Source organism: Blennius ocellaris, assembly GCF_963422515.1.
Source record: "Blennius ocellaris genome assembly, chromosome: 19".
In the NCBI taxonomy this organism is placed as follows: Eukaryota; Metazoa; Chordata; class Actinopteri; order Blenniiformes; family Blenniidae; genus Blennius; species Blennius ocellaris.
This window is the reverse complement of record NC_137668.1, coordinates 16,944,731-16,964,708: the sequence shown is the minus strand read 5'-3', so window position 1 is coordinate 16,964,708 and position 19,978 is coordinate 16,944,731. Positions and strand designations below refer to the sequence as shown.

General features: G+C 41.2%; 2 protein-coding genes and 1 long non-coding RNA gene across 5 annotated transcripts in view; 2 read left to right on the top strand and 1 right to left on the bottom strand.

The window, feature by feature from the left end:
* Positions 1-80: 80 nt before the first annotated feature.
* On the bottom strand, positions 81-7,889 carry dync2i1 (dynein 2 intermediate chain 1). The gene is made up of 22 exons (XM_080514779.1): positions 7,803-7,889; positions 7,586-7,639; positions 6,879-7,512; positions 6,722-6,789; positions 6,160-6,612; positions 5,835-5,891; positions 5,371-5,569; positions 5,135-5,237; positions 4,804-4,933; positions 4,591-4,702; positions 4,413-4,507; positions 4,183-4,312; positions 3,903-4,075; positions 3,487-3,649; positions 3,039-3,152; positions 2,872-2,933; positions 1,653-1,704; positions 1,477-1,537; positions 1,078-1,177; positions 843-974; positions 485-708; positions 81-403 (listed from the first exon to the last, which is right to left on the bottom strand). The coding sequence occupies exons 1-22, from the start codon at positions 7,815-7,817 to the stop codon at positions 232-234; spliced, it is 3,303 nt and encodes a 1,100-aa protein (XP_080370905.1). The 5' UTR covers positions 7,818-7,889; the 3' UTR covers positions 81-231.
* LOC308143849 lies at positions 1,490-3,157 on the top strand. Its single transcript, XR_013937036.1, has 3 exons — positions 1,490-1,584; positions 2,847-2,960; positions 3,048-3,157. It is a non-coding gene; the product is annotated as an uncharacterized lncRNA (long non-coding RNA).
* Positions 7,890-8,953: 1,064 nt separating the features above from the next.
* The window catches only part of esyt2b (extended synaptotagmin-like protein 2b), a 39,840-nt gene continuing 28,815 nt past the window's right edge, over positions 8,954-19,978 (top strand). For all 3 annotated transcript variants that reach the window (XM_080515088.1, XM_080515087.1, XM_080515086.1), the window contains exons 1-7: positions 8,954-9,101; positions 9,212-9,620; positions 14,996-15,037; positions 15,634-15,768; positions 16,080-16,156; positions 16,555-16,627; positions 19,428-19,517. In XM_080515088.1, coding sequence (XP_080371214.1) covers positions 9,052-9,101; positions 9,212-9,620; positions 14,996-15,037; positions 15,634-15,768; positions 16,080-16,156; positions 16,555-16,627; positions 19,428-19,517 — 876 coding nt within the window. In that variant the 5' untranslated portion in view covers positions 8,954-9,051. The remainder of the gene's footprint in view (positions 9,102-9,211; positions 9,621-14,995; positions 15,038-15,633; positions 15,769-16,079; positions 16,157-16,554; positions 16,628-19,427; positions 19,518-19,978) is intronic.

Below are 19,978 nucleotides of genomic sequence, written 5' to 3'. Positions count from 1 at the left end.
CAAACAGAAAATAGAAATATCAGCAAACATATACGGATGTTTCATATAATGAATTTTACAGATAAATGTATGGATCTCTGTGCAGGATTTTTTTGGTATTTAGCTACATTACACTAACTTTGTTCTTGCAATTTGTCATATATCTATTAGTATGAAAAAATATAAATATCACATCTACATAAATATACAAAATGATCAAAATCTAAATGCAGCAGTTCAAGTTGAAGTGTTTCAGAAGGGTTCAGCCATCAGACTCTCCAACTTGTCCTCCTCTGCAGGGCTGGAAACAGTGAAATTTCTGGAGAAATACTGCATTTCTATTTTTCCTGACTCATGTGCCAATGCTATTCCTGAATAAGTGTTCTGCTGTCCCGAATCTCCAAACACAGCCATAGTCGTCACCCTGTGAACAGACAACGCCAATCAACAAACAATCAAACAAATCTAAAATGATCACATCCATCACTAATGTGTCTTTTACTACCGATCAGCGTCCGCTCTCTCAGTGACCACAGGCTCAGAGTCATTTCTTAATAAGTCCCATATGTGGAGATTCGATGCTGCGTCGAGCACACAGAAGACTGTCGGCCTGGTTGATGCCCACTGAAGAGAGACCACGGGCTCACCAGATGTGCTGTTCATCCACTCCGCCACAGGCTGCTCGTGGCTGACAGCGTGCAGCCTGATGCTGCCGTCCTCACAGCCCACCTAGAGACAGGGGAGAAAAAGAGTACCGCAAAAGTGCACAAACATTTCAGAATCAAGAGCTATTGAGATATTTACAGCACGCAGTAAATGTACATTTCCCAAAGCATTTAAAATTCAAACGCAAGCATGCTCACCAGGAACAAATTTGGCTTAAAAGGAGAAAAGTGGATCGAGCTGACATCAACAGGTCGGACTTCAACCTCATGAAACCTGTAAAACTTTGGGGGAGCCTTCAAACCGTGACTTGTTCCGTGGTTGACCACACCCTAAACAGAAAGGATCATGACACCTTGTCAGAAACAAGAGCCTTGTGTCCTAGAGATATAATAGAGGTGATTTATTAAAACAAATTACACAAATTGCACTCACCATATTTGTGCCAATAAAAAAATGATTGGAGTCTGTTGGATGGAATTTTAACAGCAGGGTCTGTAACGGCCCTGCTTTCACTGCATCTCGAGGCGAGGCTCTGAGGGTGATTGGGGAGGGAAAAACGTTGCCAAACTCAGAGATTAAAGGTTAGCACATTCCCAGCCAAAAACAAACTGTGCAACAGGGGAACACGACTCTGCGACACATTCACACCACACGTATATGTTCCCATCAGATGTGGCAGTGACAAAAACACCAGCGTGCAGAGAGTAACAAACAGGATCGTATGACCGCGCCAGAGCAGCTGTGTTCCACTGGAAAAAGACATTGTGGGGTATTTTGAGCGAGGAGGCTGGCAGTGACTGATGAACATTGCAAGCTATTAATCAGTCTCACCTCTCAGCGGTGAGGAGAAAGGAGCTGTGAAGCAACTTCACTTTGCCCCCAGGCCGGAGCCCTGGAAGGAAAAGGAGGGAGAAGGAGAAGAGGCTGAAAGGAGTAACCGTATGTGTGAGAAAGAGGAGCACGTGCTTGCAAAGAGATGGGAATGCTCTGAAACGTGACTGCGTTACCTAAATCCGTTGGAGAGCCGGCCTCATTGCCTTTTGGGAGTTCCACTACCACCTAATGGACACAGAGGAAATCACACAAGTCCATCAACGTCAATAGAGTGGATCGAGGGCGAAGTAGTAGCTGTGATAATCAAGACTTTTCTTTTTAAAGAGGCTTTTAACTTTCTTTGAGGACTCTTTTTTTAAATGTGTAATTTCAAGTGTTTGTGCCGTATCTTTTTTTTACCGTGTGGTTGTAGCACTTTGACATTTTTTAAATGAAAAGTATGATACAAAAATACAATGTGTTATTTTTCATTATTATTATTATTATTATTATTATTGTAATAATAGTTGAATCCATAGTCTATTTGTAATTGGTGTGTTTATCAATTCTACTGAATTATTTGGGTGTGAACATGTAGTCATGAGAGAACAAAGTTCCTAGAGACAAACCCCAGCTGATGTGCAGCAGGTGCAAACTCGTGTGGGAGGGAAACAGTTTTTAACAGTGGCATTGCAGAGCATGGAATGTGTTGGCAGTGTTATGTTGGGTCTGGACTGTGAGTAATAGTAGATTGAACGATGAGGAACGTGATGACCTCTGGATGAACAGAAAACAAACATGGGAATCTCAGTAACAAACCACAAAACTGCTCTTATTTTGTTTCGATATTGAATAAAGAGTCAGCTTCTGCACAGCCGCTCATATTGGGCATTGATTTTTGCCCTCTAGAAAAACACTTCAAAATGCCTTCTCACACACCTTCAAATGCAAAACACCTAATGTCTGAGTTTAGAAGAACACTCTCTAGTCCAAATAACAGTGGTAGTTGTAGTAGTGATTATAGTTGTAGTAATACAGTTAACATTATAAGTACTTTTAGTATTATTCGTCATAGCAAAAGTAGTAATAATATTGGCACTATTGGAGTAGTAGTGATGGTGGTAGTAGTAGTAATAAGTAGTAGCACTACTATTGGTAGTAGTACCAAATGTATTAGTTGCGAGCTGTAGTTGGGATGTTATCAAATATTTCTGCTGACACGACTAAAGAAAAACATATTGATTACTACATTAATTTGACATATTTGACGAGAAAACATTATGGCTCCCTCATACGCTTCCAGGTAAATCTTGAATAGTGATTGACAGAAGTGTCTTTTTGAATTGGAAGACACGCCGAGACTAAAAACGTTTCTAAACTCTCCACAGATATGTAGGATGTTATGAAACCTACCCAAAAATGTAAAGCCCCGCTTTCATCCAGAGAAGCCAGCTGGAATGACAACCCCGCTGACTCTGGATTATGAAACAGAAAACTCTGATGTAAATATAAACTCAACGGACAAAAACCAACAACATTTGGCACATGGTACACAAGGTGTTCACACAGTGTCTCCCTACCCTCCTCAGATGCTAAAAGCGGGACCTCGGGACTCAGGCCCTCAGCTACTGGAGAGGGGACGACTTCTACAGATGTCACGGATGAAAAATGGCCCAGGCCAGGCATCACCGCATCTGTGTTGACAAAGTGACAAGAGAGGATCAGGATGAATGTCGGGTAAGAAAATGGCCTTTGATCTTTAGAGAGGCATGTCAGAGGACACCTTAGTGGGCAGAGAACCATTAGTAAGCATGTTTACAACATAGAGGGATGACATTCACATTCGTGGAATCATTGTACAAAGAGTGGAATATGTAACGCCATGTGAGGAATTAAGAGGTTTTACAGTCTCAGCATAAAAGCGAAGGAAAAAAAACTTTGTGGGCACATGATTTGCGTGCAGTGTTGAAGGTGAGCCATAAAAAAAAAAGATTCCTCTCCATGGCACTTCAAGGTAAAATGACAAACCAGTGGAGAAAGTGGGGTGTCTGAAGGTCCACTCCTCCTCTCCTATCTTTAAGCGACGGTGGCTGCTCGCCGGCTCCCTGAGGTCCCAGAGTGCCACAGAGCCGACCGACGTGCCTGCAAACACCAATGTGGCCTTTCCAGGGCTGAAACAGCAACACTGGACCTGCAAACACAACCATTACGGGGAGTTAGTGTTCTCTGCCTGGGAAGGCTTGGTTTCAATAGAAATTGTTCTAAGGTTTCATTCAAAAGAAACATTGTGTTTTAAGAGAATTATTCCATTTTTCATTCTTTTTTCTTATCTATTCAGCAAAACCGAAAAGATCCCATTGCACTGCAATTTCCTTTCATAGATTAATAAAATGGTGGTGTTACTATCTCAAACTGGAAATAAAACCAGGAAATCTCTGCTTCACCTCAGATTCATAGACCAGAATCTTCTGAGGTCTGGACGGCTCCCAGATGTTCCAGATGCAGATGATAGAGCAGCTGTCCAGACGCACTGCGCTGGGCTTAGTTGTGGGCATGTGGACAGACATCATGGTGTGTCTCTGGACCTGAGAGAAGTGCAGCAGGCTAACCTGACGACCTGCAAGTGACAGAGAGAAAGTGACGACCGCGCCTGTGCGTTGGCGTGCTACTTTTAGAGTAGATCATTCATCGTCGGAGAACATTTTTAAGGTTTTGACTTTTCACCGTAAAGAAAAGGCCATTTTGTGTTGAGTTGCAGACTTCCGTCGCTAAAAGACAGGGTGTCTTTTTGAGTTTTCACTTTTCTCATCGAGTTTCTCTCAGCTTGGTCTTCTTCCAACAGGACCACCATGACCTTAATAAAGCCACAACAAAGACAAGCGGAATCAATACTGAGACAAAGACAGTCCAAGATGGAACTTTGTGTAAAAAAAAAAAAAGAAGAAGAAAAGAACCTGTGAGGCTGAGCGTAAAAAAGATGTTAGACGCTGTGAGTCAAAGTTCAGTTCACTTGCGGCTTTGTTTCGTGCTTCCTGAGTGAAGTTTGGATCTGTGAAGAAATGCCAAATGCATTTATTAAAGTCACCTTGCACACACCACAATATTCTCAGAATCCCGTTATTGGTATCTTACCTCCACACGCCCCATTATATCCTGGTGGATGCTGCGTCCACTTCTCACACATTTCTATGTCCTCTGTCTGGATGTCTCGGTCTGCATTGTCCTCATTACACTGGACATAAGCCTGGGGAAGATGTTCCAACGTGTCATTTCGGTTCAAGTTTCTTGTTTGCTTTAAGTTCCAGCAATAAGGAAATATATCAGAAGAAAACAAAACGCACTGACCTGTTTGGTGTTTGCAGTTCCAAATTTCCTGATGTACATGTCATATTCACTGACAGGTGGCAAATCCAAGAGGGAGAACGTGGTGGAGAAATCCAAATCTATTAGACGAAGCAGCTCTGTACTTCGCTTCCTGTGTTTAGTGAAAATATGTACTATTAATATCAAATAAGCAGAGTGATACTTGACCTAAACCTTACAGTAACAGTATTGTCCGGCATATACATCCAACAAACTCAAACACGTGAGAAACGTCCCGTATAATTCAAAATATCCACATCGCGGTTTTTTTTTTGGGGGGGGGGGGGTTTGGAGGGGGGGTAACATGACCTACTTCTGTTTTATGGCAACCTTGTTGCTGACTTCACGCTTCTTAGCAGCAACAAAGTCGATAAACCTTCCACGTTGGGAGGATCCACTCTGGTTCTTTTCAGAACCTGAAAACAGAGCAGTGATGATGATTTACATATGCCACCATATTGAAGTAGTATTCAGGAGTTTGTTGTTTTGTGTCCTCCAACAGGAAGTCAATCTATGAGGCCAAGTGATTTAGATATGGAAACACTGTACCTTTGGACAATTTAGGTTCCTCTTCCTCCTCTCTGCTTGTGCTTTGTCGAGACTGAGCCGTTCCAACTCTCTCATTCTCCTCATCAATGGCCTGTTGAATGGCTTCAATCTCCTTTCTCTGCTGAACTGTGATCTCCTCCCGCTCTTCATCGCCCTCATTTGCACTCTCATCCATTTCCTCAAAGTCCTCTTCATAATCCTTCAAGAAGAGAAATACAATCCATCATTTGATACATACAATAAGAAAACAGTTATATATAACCTCATCTTGAATTAATAAAAACAAATGCACTTATGAAAATGATGTCTACTCACCACTTTCTGTAAACACATCGATTAGAGCATGCAAATGTAACAAAAGTACAAACAAATTGATGTTTAATGAAAACAGGGATGAAAGATGAAAAAAAATAGCAAAACAAGGAATGATGTTTCCAATTTTATATAAATGGCTAGATTCTTACCTCAAAATCATCTTCATATTCATATTCTTGCTCAGCCAAATCTCTATCTTTGACTTCCTGTAGATGCAATCAAAAGGCAAAAAAGGAGGAGTCTTAAAAGGAAGTAAGAAAAAAAACACCATCATGCAAGAGTGGGTGTTTTCCCAGAAGGTTATAAGCCGGGAGACTAAAGTGAGCGTCATACAGACTCTTATGCGTCTCCTTCATCTTTCACAACATATGTCCAATGGTCAGAAACTATATCAACACCCTAGATGGTGAAAGTGACATGTGGAGAAAATTATCACTGTTACGAAGGTGGAAAAGATTTTACGGGGCCACGAACCTCTGTCTCTATCAGATCCATCTCTGGTTTCGTCTGTATGTCAGATGAGGATTTTGTAGAGCTGGCTCTATCAGGGTGATTTCTGACATGGTCCTTTTCCTCTTTTCTAGCTCTCCTCTCTTGATGCTCTTCCTCCACCCTGTGCCTCCTTTCTCTGGGTTTTCTTTCTTGGTCCTCTTCTTCTCTGTGTTTCCTCTCTTGATGTTTTCTTTCTTGGTCGCCTTCCTCTCTGTGTCTGCTTTCCCTATGTTTTCTGTTTTGGTCACCGTCCTCTTTGTGTCTCCTTTCTCTGTGCTTTCTTGTTTGGTCCTCTTCGTCTCTATGTTTTCTTTCGTGGTCGCCATCCTCTCTGTGTCTCCTTTCTCTGTGTGTTCTTTCGACATCCTGATCATCTCTGTGCCTTCTCTCCTTGTCAACACGCTCTCTTTCACTACTGTTTCTCCGTTTCTCATCCTGAAAAGAATGAAAAGCCCCAAGATTTTCATTTTCACCAAAATAAAAAAAAAAAATTGTTGACAGCGACCACGGCACATTTGTGAACAATGTTACAGATAATACTCACATGATGTCTTCTTTCTCTATGCCTTCTTTCAAGCTCATCTTTACTTTTCCTATGTTCTTCGTTGTACTCTAAAATCAGACATATACAACACATGGATGCTCTGACCATGTAAACATGTCAATCTAACTGTGTAATGCTGTTTTGTTTGGTTTCTTACCTTTGTCCTCATTCCGTTCTGAATGCTTTCTGTTTCCATCTCTCTCATGAATTTCTTTGTCTTTTCCTTTGTGCTCATTTCTATGCTGTTCTTGCTCCCGATGATGATCTCTACGCTCTCTGTGATATTTCTCTGTCTCGTCTGTTTTTCTGTCTCTGATCTCCTCATGCTTTTGCCTCTCTCTCTCACTCCTGTGCTTTCTGTCCCGTTCCTCTCTCCTCCTTTCCTTGTCTTCATCTTCCCTCCTATTGTCCCTGCCCTCTTCCTTGTGTCTGTCTTTCGCTTTGTCTCTGTGTCTTTCCTTGTCCCTCACCCCATCGTGCCTTTCTTCTCTGTCTTGTCTACGATCTCTGTTTTCTCTGTAGTCATCAACATACTTACTTTCCCCCACCAGCCTGTCTCTTTCTCCTCCCTTTTCCCTGTCTCTCCCCTTGTCGCCTCTCCTGTCTTGTGAGCCGTCTTTTCTTCGCTCTGTATATTTCTTCTCGTCATCTCTTCTCTCCCTGAGCCTCTCTTTTTCTCGCCTGGACTCTTTTTCTTCATCTCTATGCTGTCTCTCTGTAGATTCCCCACCACGGTACTTTCTCTCACCATCACCTCGCCTCCTCATATAATCATCTCCGGGTCCTCCCTCCTGAGAAAAGACGACATTGTCAGTTGTTTCTTCACGACAGATGACTCACAGCTTGAAGCTGGTAATATCTCACCCTGATGTATTTTCTTAATTCAGCAGGTCTCCACGTGTCTTCTTTAGTTAATTTCTACACAAACAGACGATCGTGTTGACTCAATTACCACATTTGCTGAGGTTCAGTGGCACAACATACACAGAACTTCACGGTACAGAAACCAAACAAAAAACGTTGGTCCTCTCCGTTTGACAACAACATCATCCACATAAAGAATTGATATAGAGGGACTTACCTTGTCAGTGTGCATGTTTTAATGTCTATTTGCTTATGAGGATAAAGCGAGCTCGTCTGTTTGCAGCGACTCCGCCATGACGGTCAGTACACATTGCGCATGCGCGGCCGACTGAAACCAAGGAGGACGCGTCGATTCGGCCTGACAACAGGATTATTAATCGAAGTAAGAACCATCGCTGTAGTCAAACGTTAGTTGCCGTAGCAACGATGTAAGACATTATTTTATATAAATATACAACCCTGAACTTTTTTAAACCACTGTACACCGTAACGTTCATCCATATGGCATGTCGGTTGTGGGTGTCTTTGTTCACCTGTTTTCTGAGGAATCGAATCTGAACGATTTTTCTTTGTTCATCAACATTTTTCCTCTTGGTTTTAGAGGTTTAATCAACAGAGTAGAAATATTTGCTAAATCTACTGTAGTAGAAGTAATCTTTGTTTTTCTCTTTTTTTATGACATGCAGTATTTACAAGATAATATGTATGTCTGTTTCAATAAACCTGATGAATATATATATATATATATACAGACAGACAGACAGACAGTCAGACAGACAGACAGACAGACAGACAGACAGATGACGCTGCCTGTTCCTACAGACATATGAATGATTTTTATTATTTAATTTTATTGATTAATTTTCTTGATTATTGATATTGTGATTGTTGTTACGATTAATAATAAGATATTTCTATATTATCATTATTCTATTTATTATAATTATTAGTAGTAGTAGTAGTAGTCGCAGTAGTAGTAGTAGCATTTGTGTTTTCTTGTCTTTTATTTGTAAAATGTTCGAAATAAAGAGATGTACCTTACAATTGTTATGGAAACATTATTTTTGTATGTCAACGGAGAAAAATGTTTGCTCTACAATGTACATAGATAGATAGATAGATAGATAGATAGATAGATAGATAGATAGATAGATAGATAGATAGATAGATAGATAGATAGATAGATAGATAGATAGATAGATAGATAGATAGATAGATAGATAGATAGATAGATAGACGTTGCTCTGTGGTTACCACCACTCAGCACCAGATGGCAGTGCTTGTATAGTTTATTTGTCCAGCACCAGAAGCGCAAGCCACTGGAGAGCCGTGCGTCTTTTGGACATGACCATTCCCCGTATAGGCACAGTGAGTAGAGGTGTGGATTTGAGGACTGGACTGCAGGCCGATTATATCACCGCAATGCTTCCCGGAGATGTTGTCCATCGACAGAACTAAATCGGCCCATGTCGAAGGCCACCCAGGGGGCGATGGGCTGGTGTGCGGGTGAGCCAACGTGAGAACCGCGTCTCTCCAGATGAAGCGCTTGGGAACTGTGTGACTCGACCTCGTCTGCGTTTCGACTGTTTGGAAACTCTCTCTCTCTCTCTCTCTGGGGGGCCACAGAGACATGTCAAGAGACAGCATGACAGCTGTCCGAGGAGCCCACTCGAACGCCACAAGCCCCGCTTCCCCCAAGGAGAATGGACACACGGCGTCGAGCCCCGCGCAGCCCAACTTTCCCCATGCCGCCGCGGGCAACACACCCGAGGACACCCCGGTGTCCTCCACCAGCGAGCTGACCCAGACCTGGGCGCACGTTGCCAAAACATTTGTGCTAATTTTCCCCATTTACGTGCTGGGCTATTTTGAGTTCAGTTTCAGCTGGCTGCTGATCGGACTGGTCATCTTCTTCTGGTGGAAGAGGAACACCGCGGGGAAGCGCAGCCGCCTGAGCCGTGCGCTGGCGTTCTTCGAGGGGGAGGAGGAGCGCAGTGCACCGCTGGGTCTCACCACCTCCGATCTGCCACCATGGGTAAGACACACCGTGGACTCCCAGTCATGCCCACAGCTATTCGGTCTAACTGAGCCTTTTCTCCGAACGGCGTGCAGTGTGGTATCTCTGTGGTCAATATTTGTGAGTTTCCAGGAAAAACAATCAGCTGACGAGACGAGGAGCTGTAAAGCTGTGATGGGGGCAGCTGTCCCCCCAGCAGTGACATCAGACTGAGCCCTGGTCTAAATACAGCAGGGTACAATGGTAAACCAGACACCACGCTGGGAAGGAAAACATGCCCGCAGGGTTCATGTTATTTTCGGGTCTTGACTGCCTATCTCTCCTGTAGTAATTCCGTCTATTTCTGCATCTCCTTATCTCGGCTTTATCATGAGACAAACAGGGGTCCTTGACTTTTCCTTGTCAGGGTTATTACCTCTTTAGAGTTGAGGTTTTTATGTGTCTCATGAGAGGTGTTATATATATATATATATATATATATATATATATATATATATATATATATATATATATATATATATATATAATCCCTAGTATTTAATCATCATTGTGTTGGCATATACTTATTCCAAGAAAACCGAAACCTGAAATAGAAATTAGACAAGAATTGAGTGATGGACTGCATAATAAACATGTGTTGGGAGCGAGTGATTACATTTCCTAGTGCTGTGCAACTTTGCTTAAGGCACGTGCCTTTGAAACAGCTTTGTAAAAGCACTTGCAAATCCACTTTTTTAATTGCTCCCTGGAGCATCATCTGGGGACATGAAAGTAAATGGTTTGTCCAATGAATGCATTTACTTTCCCTAATGAAGGTTTAACTCTGTGTCCAGTGAATAAGCATGAACTTTGCACAGGGTGTCTTTCCTGAAAAGAAAAAGTAAAATAAAATTGATGTTGCCTTCTTCATGAACCAGGAAGGAATTCTCAGACCAATTTGGACTAGAAAACAGTTTTGATTGTATTTACTGGGGCATGAGCTGAGTGAGGGTGCCGTTGCCCTGCCAATGGAAGACTTGTGTCAGACTTGTCCCGGACTCACAGTGGGTTTGCAGTACTCAGTGCAGCATTGTGTTTTGAGAACCATTAAAAGTGTGTTCTGCTGACACATGGCTGAAGGTGCATCAAGGCTATTAGCTGGGGGTGGGGGAAGACGATGGGGCATCCCACTCAGAGGAAAGAATCATTATTGCGTGACCTCAGCACCTCACAGTCTTCAGTCTGTGAAAGAAATAGCAAGTTAAGCATTACACGTAGGTTTGATTATCTATGCCTCATCTTGGGAAATCACATCATATCTCTCAGAACAAATCATTGTCCCGTGGTGTCATCAGGTGTGTTGATTCTCACAAGTTGCAGCTCTTCAGTCTCAGATAGTGCCAGTTTCTCCAGACAAAACTGAGCTTTTTCAGTGGGGTGGCCTCATTCCCAAACATCAATTGTTAAAGAGCACTCCTCCTTGTTTCAGTTTTTATCCTCAGCTGTGTTCTCCCAGGGTGAGTCAGTGGCAGTCAGTAGCAGTAAAAATATCTGGACATGCATCACAACAGTTTCACATGTTCACAAACACTGGATACACTCGAATTAAAATGCCACAGACATGCTTGAGGTCTTTGAATAAAGTCTTTCTCATCATTAGTGTAAACAGTGTATTGTGCAGGATTTTAGTGCACAGGAGAAATGCAATATACCACACTTGTAGCAAAGTAGCAGCTTATCACCAGCAAAAATGTTAATTAAGTTTGATAATTAACATTTTAATTATTTATGTATCATTTATGTGGTACACCTTGTGGTCCACAGAGTGAGATATTGATCTCCACAAGTCAGCCTGCATATGAATAAAATCAAGAAACTGCTCAATAAAAATGTTCAAACAAATGTTCAGAGACCCATCCAAACGCTCACATTCATAGCTTCAGGCAGTTCTGGGTCTCCAATTAACTTCCTTTTTTTGATCTTTTAAAATATTGTTGTTGGGCTGTTGCGAAGGAGAGCAAACCTCACTATTCAAATGCCACTCAGAGGCTTGTAAACTGAAATGTGGCAGGTCTTTATGTATAGTCTGCAAATGTAACTGTGACACTTGTGGCTTTGCACCTAATTTCAATTTTCCCCATTTCACTTATAGAAAATTCAGTGATAAAGATATGTGTACTCCCCAATAATCGATAGTTTTGTCCTCTACTTATTCTATTTCATAATAATTCAAAGAAGGATTTTGGACAAGAAGCAACCCCCCTGACCACCCTATATTTTCTGTTGTGGCAACCCTCCCTCCCTGAAGCTCTTTGGCTCTTTACTTTTAGATCTCCCTGGGGAGAAATGTCCCACACTTTGAGAACCACCGAATCCATATTAAATAGACAAAAAGCACTTCAAAGACAAAACAAAACAACATTATAAAAGCAGCTGTCACTTCCCCCGATAGACACATTTCCTCCCCAGATTGGGGAGCATCCCGAGAGAGCTCTTTTGCTGAGTGAATTATCCAAAGAAAGTGCCTGAAAGTCATCTTTGAATGAAAGGGCTTCAGTATGTAAAGAGATAGGTATTTGTCTTCTTTAGGACATCAAACACAAATAAATTAAATTGGAAAAGCTGTAAAATGTACCGGTAAATATCACAACCCCTAAAATGTGATTATTATGATGTAACAGTTTATGTATAAACTGTCCAAAGGCATGCATATGGAGGCTTTCGAGCAGCACATAAAGTTCTGCTTTCTTCTGATTCTGGTCAGACTTTGTTGGAAGTTTTCTAATTACCTAGCAGCAATACAATTTAGATAACAATATGCTGCTTCACAAGCGTAGCTGGATATCAGGTGTGTGGAATGTGTAATAGTGCAGAGGACGCAGGTTGTGAGGGTTTTATTGAGCTTGTAGATGTACACCTTGTCAGTGTGACCGATGAGAAGTTTGAGAGGCAAATATGCACCTAGAATTAATACTTCATGTCCACTCAGCTGGATCAAAACAAATCAGTTTTTTCTTTCTTGAAGAACATAAACACAGCCTCTCATTAATATTTTAATTATAGGATGTATTTGCTGTCAGGCTCTGGGCACCTCTCAGACTCAGTGGGTTGATAATAAGCAGTTTGAAGTCAGAGTGGAGAAACTGTCTTTGATTCAAAACCCAAGCTGACTATTAATCACAGTTTCAAGAGATTTTCAGTATCACATCCCGTCACAACAGCAAGGAGCTGCAACTGAATAATTAAGTTGTTTAAGCCTCTTTTATCCTGCATGGCTCTTTTTTCGTGGCTTGCACTTTAAAAGCATGTGTCCCATCAAGTGAATCATCACCTCACCCACTCTTTATAAATAAGGTCGCTGTGTCATTTGGAGTAATGAATGCTTGCCAGTGTTATTCTGTCTCATAGTTGAACAATGAGCCAGCATCTGTCAAGTTAGTTGGAACTTTGTGTCCCACATCTTCCTGCTCCTGTCACTGCATTATCCACAGTTTGACACAAATGCTCAGTAAGCATTTTTTTTAGACACCACCAGACCCGGCACTGTCCCTTGCAACTTTTCAATCTCCTCTCATATCTCAAGCAGAGCTCCAGCTGCCTGCATAATTTCATCCCAACCTGTCGAGGTCAAGAAATAAACCCCTTCAATTCAGGAGAGGAAGAAGGCAACCATATTCATCCGCTATTTATTAAAGTGGCGTGTGCTTTGCTGCACACCTTTGTGCACGGTATTGACTTCACTTCAGGCATTTCCTTTGGTTCATGTTAAAATCAATGAAAGGATATACTTTGGACGATTAGTCAAAATGCAGCTGCAGAGACTCGAGCACAGATATAACATGGAGACGTGAGATGAGCGCGAGATGAAAAAAAAAAAAGGTTGGTAGTTTGATTTATGATTGCATTCAGTCAAATCATAGAAGTAGTAAATCTTAAATCTCATTACGAAACACCTGTAAATCCAAAAGTAAAAGGATCGATTGAATACAAAACAACACAGCTGCATACAGCTCAGCTTGACTATTTTTGTCTTTGAAACGATCAAAACATAATAGAAATGTCAAACATTCAGTGCACTGACAGGAAGAAATAATAGAGAAAAATCGTGTGACTTTAAAAAAAATCTTCTTTCTTTATCCTGTTCATTAATCTGCAAAAAGGCAAAAAAAATTGCTGCTTTATTTATTTTTTTTGTAATAACAGATTCATTTATCAGATTTACAGCTTTGTAATGCGAGATCTGTTAAAATGCCCACAACGTGAAAGCAGTTGTTTTTCATATGACACAGGCTGGAACCTTTTAGAAAATGGAATCAGACATTAGTGAAGGTGATTGGGTTTATAAATTGGCTCCACTAACTCTGTGTACTTGGCCTCAATACAGGCTTTGATTATAAGGCTGTAAGTCTCTTGACCGAATCAGTTTCCCTTCAAATTGAAGATTAAGTGTTTCAGCCATGCTAAAAAAAAACATCAGGCCCACCAACCAGGTCAATACTGTCATACGATCTCAGTCAATACGTTGACATTTCATGAGTAACCGTAATGGTTATGTTACAAATTGGTTTTCAGCCAAGTTTCTGCTGTATTTCATTTATATTTCAAGCACTGCCATCATGTTTTATGTTTTTGGTCCAGTCTGAGCTTCCAATACACAGTTGAAATTACCAACTGGCTGCACAATGGTGTGCTGATTAGGACTCTCGCCTCATATGGAGGACATTGTAGTTGAGTACAGGCTGCGTCCCGCCTGGGTGGATTTTGTGTTATCCACAAGTGCTTTCTCCGGGTATTTCACTTTCCTCCCACTGTCCAAAAGACAATTACCTGTAGGAGTTATTCTAAGTGTGTATGATAGTTTGTTTCTATGGGGGTTTTTTTCTCCTTGTAATGGACTGGGGAACTTACCTGCCTTCACTCATTGTTAACTGAGATCAGTTCGATTGTCCCGTCATCGTGACCCAGATAAAGCAGCACAGAAGATGGAAGGATAATTACCCTTGTTGGCACCTCCTGCCTCCTCATTTTTTTGTTGGACTGAAGACAGACCAGATGTTTGTGTTATGTTAGTCAGCCTGCTAATCTTAACAAATACCGACAAGAACACGTACAAATGAATGTGTTTTTGACAATATCACCACAGTACTATTCACATCCTGTTTATTATTTAAGGGTGTTTGAGTGTATTTTAAACTTGTCATTGATCTATCTATCTATCTATCTATCTATCTATTTATCTATCTATCTATCTATCTATCTATCTATCTATCTATCTATCTATCTATCTATCTATCTATCTATCTATCTATCTATCTATCTATCTATCTATCTATCTATCTATCTATCTACATCATTCTATTCATCAGGTTTATTGAAACACATACAGATTATCTGCTCTATTTTCTCTGATGTAGGTCCACTTTCCAGACGTAGAGCGAGTGGAGTGGCTAAACAAGGTAAAGAATTGAGTGTCTTTCTCTTGATTTTATTTATTTGTTGCTCTGTTTCTTGTTCGTGAAAAAAGAGAGGAGATTAGTAGGATGCCTGTCACCGTCTCTTCTCCTCCCTCTCTTGCTCTCACTCTCTCTCTCTCTCTCTCTCTCTCTCTCTCTCTCTCTCTCTCTCTCTCTCCCTCTCTCCTCTTCCCACTGGGACTGTGAATGTTGCCACACTGCAGCGCACTTAACTTAACATGCAGCCTTACACTGCCACACTGCAGCACATTGGACTTAGCATGCTGTCGCTGCAAAGCCTTTATGAATCCCCATGGCAACAACCGGGATGTCGTTTGAATCTGCTACATTAAAATGATATAGGTCCAAATATGAAAAATGCATGCATTGTTATTCCTGCCTCACTGCATGATGTGTGTTTCTATTGATATGACAGAACACTTTGAATATTTTAAACTGAAATAACCTGAAAAAGTACATTTGACGTTATGGCTTAAGAACACATATATAATATGAGTTACACATTCTTATGATTGTGGATTATTACATGTGACTAAAATCTTCTTCCTTTTTTTACTCTCCTTCTCTATCGTCATTAGACAGTGAAGCAGATGTGGCCTTATATGTGCAAGTTTGTGGAAAAACTGTTCCACGAGATAATCGAGCCGGCTGTGAAGGAGTCCAATGCCCACCTCAGCACCTTCTGCTTCAGCAAAATCGACATTGGGGACAAAGTGAGCAGCTTGTTGTGTTGCAGCCTGATGCCTACGTACAGATCATGTGTTATTTTAGCAGTGGCCGAACAGGCCGGCAGCAGCAGGTGCCGTGGGACAGCTGGTGCAGGAGTGCAGTAGCATGAACGTGAACGTACACGCATGTCGCTGACACATGTTTCTGCTTCATAAATAGTTTGCATGTGGCGCCCCGAGAGGGGTTGACCTTGCGCTAACCACGTGGGGGTTGGGTGATGGTGGAGGTGGCAGTGTGGTGTTGATTGCCCCGGTGTGGTGCAGTGGCAATAACAGTTCCTTCTGTTATGTTGTAGCCCCTGAGGATCAATGGGGTCAAGGTTTACACAGAAAACGTGGACAAGCGACAGATCATTATGGACCTGCAGATCAGGTGAGCTGATCACATCGTCATTTAAATGCTTTTTCGTTTAACCTCTCTTAGCATCCGACTGATTTTTCAGTCCAAGTTATTATGTTTGACATACAACACAAAATCAATTGGTACCTCTGTTTACAGTGCAGCCAAACAAAGTAGAATTGTCTTCACTTAGAGCTCAGTCAATATATGGCTTCTCTCCATCCTACCTTAAGTAACCTATAGAAAATACTAGTTCATTTTAATTCCTTCTGGAAGGCAGAAAATAGTATTAAAAACATGTAAATATGGAGATAATTATAAAATGTAATGCAACAGATTCTAACTTTAAAGGTGAGACACATCTGAATCCTCAAAGTATATAAAGAACAAAGTCTTGATAGAAGAGTTTCTTTCTTTTTTTTCCCCTGCAGCTTTGTGGGGAACACAGAAATTGACGTGGACATCAAACGTTACTACTGCAAAGCCGGCATCAAGAGCATCCAGGTGAGGATTCTCTCTTCTCTAATTTCTTAATCATCCTTGTAGAGTCATTTGCTCCTGGCATGAGTTTCGGACTCAGACATTCAGACACTGGCTTGTGGAAAGAGGGCATAAAGCATTGCATATGAAATCGCACGGTGACTTGAGGTAAAGGTGCGTCTTGTCACCTTTAATTTAAGATGCTTTTGCAGCCCTGGATGAACATCAACTCTCCTTTTTGTACAGCTTGAAATGACTGGATGCTGAAAGTATTTGGACCGAAGCCCTTTTTCCTTTTAGCTGAACATTGTGGCTGCAGAATGACTTTTATTAAAAGTGTATCTGTGCAGGGCTTTCAGGGTGACAATCATACAGTTTCTCGATGAAAAAGCACGAATTAGTCTATGGTGAATGATATTTGTCTTTGTTCAAGTTGATAAATAATGATGTGTTATTAAGTACCGGTACATGTCTATTCAAATAGAATACACTGATACAGTAATCCTTTTGCATCTGGCTGATTTGAAATGCTCGACATCACTGATTCTCAACAGTGTATTAAATTAATTTTTAACATGAGTCTAAAGCTATCCCTTAAACACTTCAATTTCGGCTTGAGCATTCAATCTTGTTCTTTGTCTTCAGAAAGGCAAAGCGGGGCAAGTTCATTTCTATAGCATTTCAGACATGAGACAAATCAGCCTGATTCACAATTGTAGAAATTGCATTGAAAAGCCACAGCCGACAAATACAGAAATATTAGGTACTGATGACCTTAACATTCAGATATGTATCTGAAATACTTGGCGAGCTGCAGAAAACAGCCATGTTTTGAGCACCAAACACAAATGCTTATATTGGGTTTTGTCTCTGTCCCTTTTCCAATCCTCTGGAGTTAAACCTCAAAGATAATGACCAGAGAGAAGGATTTTCTTCACATTGCCTAACTTCAAACATATACTGTAGACCCCCACAAGATTTGAATCTATGCAGTATTAATACATCCATCTATCTTTTATACATGCTTAGAGCTGTGCTTAGAAGTCACGAGGCCTCTTATATTAACTGTATCTCATAACAAACTTTGCACTCCAGAAGAAATTGCTGCTTGTTGTTTAATACATTTATCCAAAAGTGTGTGTGTGTGTGTGTGTGTGTGTGTGTGTGTGTGTGTGTGTGTGTGTGTGTGTGTGTGTGTGTGTGTGTGTGTGTGTGTGTGTGTGTATGTATATGAGAATGTGTTTTTGCATGTGAGGAACAGCAGGTAGAAAGAAAACAATCCGTGTTCCTCCTAGGAGACTGAATGTTGTTAGGTCTGCCCCTAGGAGACGTGTTGCCGACCACTCTCGTTGTGTAACACAGTCAGACCCTCAAGTTTCCCCTGCTCATTATCAACAATGAATTAGTCTACCATCCATCTGAACATTAGTCTGGCTTACAGCAAGCAGGTGCATTTGATTTGATGTTAGTGTACTGTGTATTTATTTTGACATGCTTTTGATATATCAGGCTTTCATGTGGTCCGACGATCATGATGGAAATGTTTCCTTCCCCACAGTTCTTACCCAAGTACCTAAAAAGCCTGTTTAACCAGCAACTAAAGCATATCGTGCAGCCGTTTTTCTTTTGTAAATGGATCCATTATCTGAAATCTATTTGCTTGTTTCCCTGCTAGTTAGTTGCTGGTGCAGGTCACTGCCTTGAAACCATTAATTTTCCTGAGGACAGTTTTGTCAATACAATGAATGCACTGCAATCCAGCTGAAAGTAGCATGACTTTAGTAGGATTACCACCCGGGGGGGAAGGGGGGGGGGGGGGGGGGGGGGGGGGATTGTACCACTGCTGCCAGAGGGAACTTTTCTGTTGTGTCCAAATCAGGTTGGAATTTTTCGGAATAAATGTTTGCTGCCCAGTGAAATACACTTACACTCAGAGTGCCATTATCTAAAAAGCTTCTGTAATCACATCTCAAAGCAAGCAGCACTTGGTAGCTGTTTGCACTCTTGACTCACAGTCTGGGGGCGTCGAGGTGGAATTTGCATGTTCTCCCTGTGGATATGTGGGTTTTGTCCAAATTTGAAGGTTTCATCCTCAAGTACAAAACTATTAGTTTCCGGTTGAATGTTATTGTGTGTTCGTGGTGTTTTTTGTCTGTTTGCCCTGTGGTGGAGTAGCTGTCTTCACTTTGGATTGACATCAGCTGGTATAGAGGTTGAATTGATGCCATTCAAAGGGATAATACCATATTATCCAGTTCATCAAAATTATTTCTTGAATTGAACTTTATCCGGCCACTTAAATAATATGAAGGCTGAAAATGAATATAATGGGATTTGCTGCAAAGAACAGTTTAGTTAACCCTAAACAAACTTTATCCGTATTGATTTCAACATCAAGAATGGTAATGGTTTCTCATCTGCTTTATTAGAATTGGCATATTTGTCGATTTAGATGCGCACTTTCACACATGACATTTTCTGACTGTCAGTTCTCAAAAGTACAAATATAGCTTCTGAACAAATATATTGGTGCCAGAGTTCAGACATCTTTTGTTCCCTGCTGTGGATTAGAGCAGCTGTGTGGCAACCACATGACACATCTGAAGCACTTCCAATGCTGTAATCCTTCTAATTGTCATAATATGTTATTGAGAAGGTGGAGGATGACACAGGGCAGGTATGAAGTCAAGCTGCGATCGAATTTCCAACCTGTCATGTGCTGCAGTGCTTCAACGGCTCCGCGCTTATGAATGTCAAGGGCCAGCGGGGTGTGAGTTCCCTTTAGCTCTGTTTACTTCAGTGTGTTTCTCTTGTGTTTCCATAGATCCACGGCGTGTTAAGAGTGGTCATGGAGCCGTTGCTGGGCGATATGCCTCTCGTTGGAGCCCTGTCTCTCTTCTTCCTCAAGAAGCCTGTAAGTGCAGATGCCGGTAACACAAACACTAACAAATTCAATTAAACATGTTTAATTGCGCAGTTGAAGCTGTAATGACTCTGCAGTCTTAATAAATCCAATATTTGTGAGTGTAGGCTATTGAACTGGGATTTGGGATTTATAAATCTAATCTTTTGTTGATCTTGAGGCGGAAATAGTTTAGAATGACAATTGGTAAGATATTTAAACATGATTACAACACATACTTCTATGGCTGTTACTGAAGTAGCATGAAAGATTTAAGAGATAATCATTGTATAGTGATATTTCTTCAACGCACATGTTTGAACAGGAAAAAGGTCAAACTAAAAGCTCATCCCGAGAAGCTCTATCTAACCTACATTTTTCCAAAAAAAAACACACAAAAAAGGACTGTAGGAGAAAACCACAGGTCCCAGAGAAAACACAATGGGAAAACATACTTACTCAACACAGAAAAG